At 37.9% G+C, this 9796-nt stretch overlaps 1 protein-coding gene across 1 annotated transcript in view; it reads left to right on the top strand.

Moving 5' to 3' along the window:
• The first annotated feature begins 1940 nt into the window (after positions 1-1940).
• Positions 1941-9796, top strand: part of LOC124281229 (coiled-coil domain-containing protein 60-like) — a 44552-nt gene continuing 36696 nt past the window's right edge. Inside the window, exons 1-3 of the mRNA XM_046717254.1 lie at positions 1941-2273; positions 2688-2992; positions 4805-4885. Of these exons, the coding sequence (XP_046573210.1) occupies positions 2717-2992; positions 4805-4885 (357 nt within the window). The 5' untranslated portion in view covers positions 1941-2273; positions 2688-2716. The remainder of the gene's footprint in view (positions 2274-2687; positions 2993-4804; positions 4886-9796) is intronic.

Genomic DNA, 9796 nt, shown 5'->3' with positions numbered 1-9796 from the left:
TCCCTTGAAAATGACTTAAGACCACATTGAAGATTTTGTTTGCGAAAATATTCCTGGATCCGCCCATGATGGTAATAAGGGGGTCAACATGTTAACAAGTTAACATCCATATATCACAACACTTAGAATTTGTTTACATGGTCATTCCTTAAGAAGATATATTGTGGCATAAATCACTTTTGGAATTCTTTTTGTCTTTTCGGTTGCTTTGCGTTCACGCGCTCGGTTGGTGTGACCGATGATATTGCATATCATAAGAATATTTGTTTCCCATTGATCTTCCTATTTTATTATTCGCTCACTCACTGTTGTCGACAAGTTTATGATACGACCCGTGAAGGTCCGTGTTAGAATTGATCTTCAGTAACCCATGCTTGTTGTAAGAGGCGACTAACGAGATCGGATGGTCAAGTTCGCTGACTTGGTTAAATTGACACATGTCATCGTATCCCAGTTGCGGAGATTGATGCTCATGCTGTTGATCACTGGATTGTCTGGTCCAGACTCGATTACTTACAAACCGCCGCCATATAGCTGGAATATTGCTGAGTGCAGCGTAAAACTAAACTAAACTCACTCGCTCGCTCACTTTATGATACACATTGCCACTATCGACAAATAGATAACTATTTGTGTATTCAAAATACATGCATAACGAAACAATTAAGATCAATATTTTTACATGTAGTTTCCTAGTTTTTGCTGTTTGGTGTCCACAAATTAATGAGCTATGCATGCATACTGCGATGTATTCATGCCTGAAATAGCGACAGGTGATGTGCATGGTCACTAATATGGACGAATGACCACAAGATCTTGAAAAAATATTATTAAAATTTATATCACGGATGTACTCACATATAACGTCTTTGTTCAAACTACTTTTGAGTTAGGTAATTAACTGGTGAACATATTTACTTAATTGTTTTTATTTGTTGGATGCAACACACTATCAGATGCGTTCTGTGATGCTTTCGGCTGATGTACCGAGAGCAGAATTTATATTCCAAGCGGATAGGTTTATGAATAAACGAGACCCGTGAAGATCCGGGTTAGAACTGATCTTCAGTGCATGATTGTCGTAATCCTGAGCTAGGCGACTAACAGGATCGGGTGGTCAGGCTCGCTGACTTCGTTGACACATGTCATCACATCCCAATTGCGTAGATCGATGCTCATGATGTTGATCACGTAATTGTCTGGTCCAGACTCGATTATTTACAGACCGCCGCCATATAGCTGAAATATTGCTGAGTGCGGCGTAAAATTAAACTCACTCACTATGAATAAACGAACAGTTAAGTAACATACATGGGCGGATCCAGGAATTTTGAAAGGAGTGGGTTGAAAGGAGGGGGTTCGAACCCCCTGAACCCCCCCATTGGCTCCGCTAACGCAAAAAAAATAATCTTCAATGTGATCTTAAGTCATTTTCAACACACACACACACACACACACACACACACACACACACACACCACACACACACACACACACACACACACACCGATCCGCCACTGACATATATCACAAGCCAATAATATCGACAGACAATTAATGAATCACACGTTTACAGTTATGACATAAAAATATGATTAGTGAAATATAACACTCGAGGTAACTCGATCAACATTTCATCAGAGACCACATAATCTATTATATGGTCTCTGATTTCATGCAACTGATCTTCGAAGAAAGTCGTCGGAAACACCCGAGGTATTCCGAATGAGATATAAATGTTGAATTTACTGTCACTTAATTTCATAAACATGGAACCATCATTATTGTATGTTTACATGATAGTTTAAACACACAGTGGTATAACCAAGCAGAATAGTAAAGATCCAAATTCGTCTGAGTTACAACCCGACCCGCTCACAGCAAAGATCGCTCAGCCGTGTTCCGATTGTAGTTATTAGTTGACAGTATCCACGCAACAGGGGCAGTCTATTGACTCTCAACAGGAAGGTCCTACCGGGCTATTTTTGCTCGTGTGTTTTACTGTGTTATGGTTGGTGGTTTCGCAGTGAGGGGGACATGAGGTGGTTACTTTTGGCAATCATTCCGACACATTCGCTCACAGAATACTGATGTCATGTTGACGGGCCACGTGCCCGGAATACTTAAACTGCAAGTTCATTTCAGAAGCAGAGATTTAGGCTACCTTGACAGTAGCGACGTGGAGACTGTGTCCTCGATGTACACATTTACAAAAAAGATGTGGATTTCAACAATGCATTATTAGGAAATAACTACCAGTAACCAAAGTAAGTGTAACTGATATTCATGAATTTTACAATTGGTGACAAAAGTAAAATGTTTTGTTAATAGAAATTAAATCAGTTTTGTTATTTAAATGTTAAAAAGTTATGAATATTACATGGCTGAGGGTATGACATTGCATGAAAGTCTGAGAGTGTTATTCTAATTAAAATCATCATTTTAAACTTCTGGCATATTTCAGTAAAGGTTCAGGTAGGTATTTTTTCTTAGATACATCAAACATTGACATGCTTAATCACCTGTGTTTATTAATGATTTAATATAGTGATATATATCTTTATTTCTTCACTATATGTTGTTGTTGTTGTTGTATTGTTTCTTGAGAGCAAAATTGTGATATATGATAAATTCCTTGTATTTATTTATTTATTACAATTCATTAAATATGATTTACAATTTGCCAGGTTCATCAAGTGTTTGTCACAAGCCAGTCATGCCTTCCAGAGACCCTCAGGGCTACGTTGCCCTTCTTCCTCTGCCCATCCCATCTCAACGGGGGGTGAAAATACAAGCCAGAAGTGCCACTGTCTTCAATCCAACCATTCCATCACGAGATGAAGTTAGACGTTCAAATTACAAACGTCGACTTCAGCAGTTGACATCTCAAGGATTTAAATCTGTGTCCCATAAACCCTATCAAGGAATTGGAGACCCTTTTTATTTGGAAGAACAACGGCTCATTCTACATTCACTGGGACAGTGGGATGGGGTAGGTATTCCTACATATAATGCTCCAGTTTTACATTATGTTTATGTGCATGTTCATCATTATTGTTAGAGTACAACATATCATTTACTCTTCCGCTAAAATGTCCTGTGTAATAAATCATGAATTGAAATATGAATATGAAGTATAATTCCCTACAGAGACTGCAGGTGCTATTAATACATACATGTATATGAATCATGATGGATTGCTACTAATTATCCAGATTTATGGAAACAATATAGCTTTGTAAATATGCAACATTGTGTCACACCTTATACAAACCTATTATGATGACTAAAAAGGATGAAAATTGTAAGTGTTGTTTCTGGTCCCAGCTCATATCATTTTGAACGAACCACCTCACGCTTTTCTATTTTCGGATTGCTCAACCAAGGGCAGGTAAATCAAAGGGGTTTTCCTCAAAGGAAGTATAACCATCTAAAATTGTAGGTTGTTAGTGTGCAGTTGATATATTAGGGCCTTATGAGTTTGTTTAATGTTTAGATGTAATTCTTCTTAACTTTTATGAATCGCTGCAAAAAGGGCATTTCAGTACCGGTGAAAATTGTTTCATCCGGAATCGTTCGCCCTGGCAGCATCCAGATCATATACATAGTTTTCTGGGTCCTGATTCACAAAGCATTTGTAATGTTACGACCTGTCGTAACTCTATGGGTTACCATTGGTTTATGAATGTCGTAGTGCTACGATTGCTTTGTGGATCAGAACCTGATTTGCCTGGTTTGTATCAGTCATAATGAGACCTTATCTGTGAGACAAAACAATATCGGCAAGATACAAATAGTACAAATAAGTAACTCAATCATTCTGCAACAAAATTGATACTAATGAAACAGTTAATAAAGTTCCATTATTGGTACTGTCACATTACAAGCTCGCAATTTAAAAATAACACTCTGTTTTACATACTTTTGTGTGTAATATTTTTTATGTTTTACTTTTAAAAAGTTTTAATTTTTGGAGAAAATAAATTCTGACATTCTTCCAACCAACATGTAAATATCATGTGTCAGCACGGAGAAACCAGGTTAAAAAATGGTCCCCAGAACCCCCTGCTAGTGATAAGAGGGTGGTCAGATGGATCAGCGATGAGACTGGTTAACTGTGTGGATGGCCTGTCATAGTACTCTGATGGCTTGGATCTTTGGTCACAATCACTGGATTGTCAGAAACTCTCTTTGTTATTGGTAGCATCAATAGCGGAATATTGCTGTGTGTGGCGTTAAGCAACAAACAAACACTCTGAGTAATATTTGGTGTGTTTTTTAACTAGAGCATCGAATTTTGATCTTATAAGAAAGTGGTTTGTTTGTTTGATGTTTAACACTGCACTCAGCAATATTCCTGCTATATGGCAGCAGTTTGTAAATAAAGGAGTCTGGACCAGACAATCCAGTGATCAACAGCATATGCATTGATCTACACAATTGGGATACGATGGCATGTATCAACCAAGTCAGCGTGCCTGACCACCTTAATCGCCTCTTACAACAAGCATGGGTTGCTGAAGACCAATTCTAACTCGGACCTGGGGTGGTGGGGTAGCCTAGTGGTTAAAGCGTTGGCTCGTCACGCCGAAGACCCGGGTTTGAATCCCCACATGGGTACAATGTGTGAAGCCCATTTCTGGTTTCCCGGCCTTGATGTTGCTGGAATATTGCTAAAAGCGGCGTAAAACTAAACTCAGTCAGTCAGTAACTCGGACCTTCACTGGTAGAAAGTGGCTGGTCATTTGCTGGTTAACTGCTTGTTAACTGTTGTAATCTCACTCTCCCCTTTATCCGTATACAGAATGAGGGAAGCGATGGGTCCAGCAGCTCCGAGGATGAGGGTATGCAAGCAGCTCAGTTACCTAGCCCAAAGAAAACCATGGTAAGCTCTATTTGAGATTTGTGGGAATATCTGTTTTCTAAGAGTCTGTGTGTTTTTGATTGTTGGGAATATCACAGACATGTCTGTGACTTTGTGTGTCATGGATTCTAATCTACATGGTGGTCTACCAAGAAAGTGAATGGGGACAGGGATCCCTTTAGCATGAATGCATTGGGTCAAAACAATGCAGTTTCTAATGGTGCAGCAGCAACAACTAGCTCTTATATTTAGCCTGGACAAATTGAAGGTGATCACTGCTAAGCGCAGGTTTTATACAAATGTGAATTATGCTGCAGCCAAGTGTTGTCATGAAGCCAGCTCAGTTTTCTACCTTTCATTTGTGTCACTAGAGTCGCTATCAGATCAGTATGCAAGAGTTGAAGACAGTGTATGTATCACGGATTACTGTTTTTTAAAAAATGTGAAAGCTCAATTCTGATTGGATCATTTTGTGACTTTTAGTCAATGAATGGCACCGATAGTGATTTCAGACACATTAAGCAGAGAAAGTCAGAAACTTGCTTTTAGTGATTGAAACAGGAATATTACAAAATAGTTTTGAGACAGTCATTGAGACCCACAATTATTTGAAATAAACCCTTCAACATGAATTCCCTCAATTTAACCACTGAAATGTTCAAATAAAATATTTGCTGCGGAGACAGATTTGTGTGAAGTAGTGCAAAGCCTATGTGAGTGTATTGCAACAGTTAATGTATATAAGCGATATGTCACTTGGAATACTTTTATTTTCCTTTGAATAACAGGAGTGGTGGGGAAGCCTAGTGGGTAAAGCGTTCGCTCGTCATGCTGAAGGCCTGTTTTTGATTCCCCACATAGGTTCAATGTGTGAAGCCCATGCCATTTCTGGTGTCCCCCCAGCGTGATATTGCTGGAATATTGCTAGAAGTGACGTAAAACCCAACTCACTCACTCACTCTTTGAATAACATACCATCAAAATACACCACCGACAGAATGTAAAAAACCCCAGTTCTTTATAAATTTATCTTCAAAGGAATTATTATTTGTTTTAGTCAAGCGGATTCATTGTGTAATGAATAAATTGAGTTAGTTCATTTCTAAACATACATCATGATATAATTAATTTTTTCGTCAGAGACAATTGTAGATTGTCTATATATGGGCTAATAAGATTTGAGGAGAGGTAAAATGGTGTTCAATCGATTGACCAGAGAGGCTAAGAAATACTGAAATATTTTTTATATACTGTATCAAGGAGAATTGTGGTGTGTTAGTTACTCACACTATTCCACAGTCAACATGAGTGGTAGTTCCCTGTCTTATTCAAATTCTGTGGTTATCAGATTATTGATTAATGGAGTACAGCTGATTGTAAATGATATATCACGGCCTGTCAAAACACTATCAGCAAGTGACAGCGTCGAAATAAATGTGAGTGTTTGATTAATACTGAGAAGCAAAATCTTGTAAACTCCTTGTAGAGAAATATGAACTGCCTCTGCCCAATCTTCACTGTATACCCAAATTCTAAAATATTTATCTTTCCTAAATATTATAAGAAATCCCCAGAGGGCCTGGTCATTTATTATAGGGGTTTGGGTGGGGAGGGAGAAGGATTGGTCCAAGATCTCTGTCATGAAAAATATTTTCCCATTTGTATATCAGTATTTGGGTTGGTAGACTTTCCAGGTTAATCTTACTGAAGATCAGCTGTTGAGAAATATCAGAAAATGGTAACTGAAACCATTAATAACAGGGTTGACCTGGCAGAAAGTCTATGTGACAGAATATTAGCATTGTGGAAGTATGAATGGGAACTTTAGCAGGGTATGTCATTTCTGCAAATATTTATTCCATTTTGCTTCCACAACACTGAAAAATGGAACTTGAACAAAACTCACAGTCTTAATTCCTGTATAAATATCATCACTCAGCATGTGTTTTTGTTTATTTTGTTTTGGTGGCATTGATGCAAAATTCCAAACTTTGGAGAAACTTCCTTAAGGTTAAAACTGCTTGTGCTGGGTAATGAAAGAATGGAATATTTTGCAACTGGTAGAATTTCTGCAGCTGGTGTCACGTTTTCATGGTAGAGAAATCTTTTCACATCCCATCATGTCCATTGAAGATGCCAATAGGTTTTGTAAGTCATCTTTGATGCTCCTTGGCATTGACAATTCTGTAGGATAATGACAAGAATATAAGATCTGTTTATTTGAATGTAATCATGGTTCATGTTAAAACTGACAGGTCTCCATGTTGTGTCACTACATGAGGAATACTGAGTGCTGGGGTAGCCTTGTTGTTAAAGTGTTCGCTTGTCATGATGAAGGCCCAGGTTTGATTCCCCACATGGGTACACTACTACAATGTGTGAAGCCAAATTTCTGGTTTCAATGCTGTGATATTACTGGAACATTGCTAAAAGCTGTGCTAAACCCAACTAGTTCGGTCATATAGATAACCATAAGGTTCCCAGGTGAAGCATATGCTGAAGAGATGGTCAGTTCCATGTCATGGCTATTTGTATCAAATGTTTGATTAAATTTTTCACTGCCGACCATGATATAGCTTGAATATTGCAGACTGCAGTATCCAACAACAAACACTTACAAGTATCATAACTCATGCAAGACAAGATATGTTTACATTATTTAACCTGCTCCTTGCAAAACTGGAGCATAGTTTGTTTTATTACTTTGTACAGATGGACGTGTCAGGTGCATGTTCAAAGAGCACTGTTCACCCGTTGACAAAACACAATGCCATTATAAGGTCCCCCCTCTGAATAGACTACCCCACCCTGAATAAACTGAATGAATGAGGGACATATATTCCATTTCACTCTTCGTGAATGGACAAGCAAGGACATATGAGTGTTATTATGAAACCTCCTTCCTGCCACAAAGTACATATTCAGTGCTGGTAATAGGATTATGCATTTCGGCCAGCATGAATGTTCATGACAGCCTTTCATATATATTGGCATGCATGGGTCTGTGTCAGTGGATGAAAGCCTGCTAATGCAATCATGTTGTTGAGGCAAGATTTAGCCCTTGGCAACGTGGTAATATTATGATGTGGAACTGTTGTCTCCAGAGGTTTACATTAAGCACTCCGAGTTAAGCTTGTTTAGTCATGTCGTGTTGCAGGGTGTAGTTTGTTGTTGTTGTCAGATTGTGTTTTCGGAACAATCATCATTGATTTGTGACAGCGAACATAAACACATGAGAAGTAAAGTTATTAATAGAATGCTGGGGTAGCATTATTAGTGGTAACAGCATTTGCTTCTTATGATGAAGACCCGGGTTTCATTCCCCACATTTGTAGAATCAAGCCCTTTACTGGTGTCCCCTGCCATGATATTGCTGGAATATTGCTTATTAAAAAGCGGCGTAAAACTAAACTCACTCACTCACAGTATCTTACATCATGGTGTTGCTGGAATGCTACATTGGAGGCATTAAACTATACTTACTCTCTCTTTAATATAATTCTATGTTTGTAGTATAGAAAAAGTATCCAATTGTCTTAATATGTTTGGTCTAACAATACCATTGTTCAGGAAATAGTATTTTACATTTTGCTTTTGCAAAAGAATTATGCACTCTGATGTTGAGGCGGTGTTACCAGGGTCAGTGGTGACTGTGTTGCCTTGTAGGCTGAGGATATGGGTTTGGCTGATTGAAACAAGGGTATGATGGTGTCCCCCATGCTCACAATCACCCACTACTCTGATGTCACAGGCACAGGACTAAAATCAGCAGGAAACTCAGGACTCAAGTATTGAATGATGAGATGCAATAATTATTGAGATGAATCCATGTGTCTCAAATATATCTCCATATCTGTACTTGTAGTGAATGAAAAAAATCAGGAAAGAAAATAATCATAATAATACCTTTAATTCAAGTTGCAAGGAAATCTGTCAAATAAATTCATTTCCCACCCCTTATTGTAACATTATGGAATGTCTCTGTATTCCTAAAAGGTAGCATTTCCATTAATACAATATGATGTAAAATAGGTTTCAATGGTCTTAAAATATAGCTGGAATATTGCTAAAAGCGGCGAAAAAAAAACTAAACTCACTCACTCACTCAATGGTCTTTAACAAAGCAGAATAAATCATGTTGATAGTATGTCCACTGAACACTGGTTTAAAATATGGGATTGAGGGGTAGCCGAGTGGTTAAAGCTTTCACTTGTCATGCCATAGACCAGGGTTTGATTCCCCACATGGGTGCAGTGTGTGAAGCCCATTTCTGGTGTTCCCTTGCTGTGATATTGCTGGAATATTGCTAAAAGCGGTGTAAAACTCCATACACACAAGATGTTTAAAATATGTTTCTCATTTTTTTCTGCTTCATCTCATCACTGGACCCATACATAATTGAATATAATGATAGGAGTGCATAAACTCTCAGAATATATTTAATAATTAGACTGGATTAGTTTGCATTACTTGAATGACTCACATCTTGTTATAACAGTGTTATTTCTACTGATTTGATAATTGGTTTCACAAATATACGTGATGTAGGGAGCTGACCCTGGATCTTCAAAGCGCTGGTAGCCAATGTTTTACCTTCTAGACTGCGCAAAGAACATGTAAGCAGAAAACTATTATAATCACATGAGACAAAAATACAAAAAGCTTAACACAAGCAATATGGCCTGGTCTTAAGGTAAATACTGCCCAGGTTAAGATTATTAAGACATGGGATTATCTGCCAGTGCCTTAGGCAGTGTATTGGTTTACAGTTAAGATATTAGTGTTTGCACTAATCTACAAGAAGCTTCTAGTGAGGAATTAACGAAATGCTGATCTGTATTAAAGACTAGGATTATTATTGTACTAATATGATTATTGTGTACTGAAACATTAATAATTCTCATTTTTTTTCTATTTTTACACTCATGTGTT

Source organism: Haliotis rubra, unplaced genomic scaffold (genome assembly GCF_003918875.1).
Source record: "Haliotis rubra isolate DU_JTF1 unplaced genomic scaffold, ASM391887v1 Scf280, whole genome shotgun sequence".
Taxonomy (NCBI): domain Eukaryota; kingdom Metazoa; phylum Mollusca; class Gastropoda; order Lepetellida; family Haliotidae; genus Haliotis; species Haliotis rubra.
This window is presented reverse-complemented; position numbering and strand designations above follow the sequence as displayed.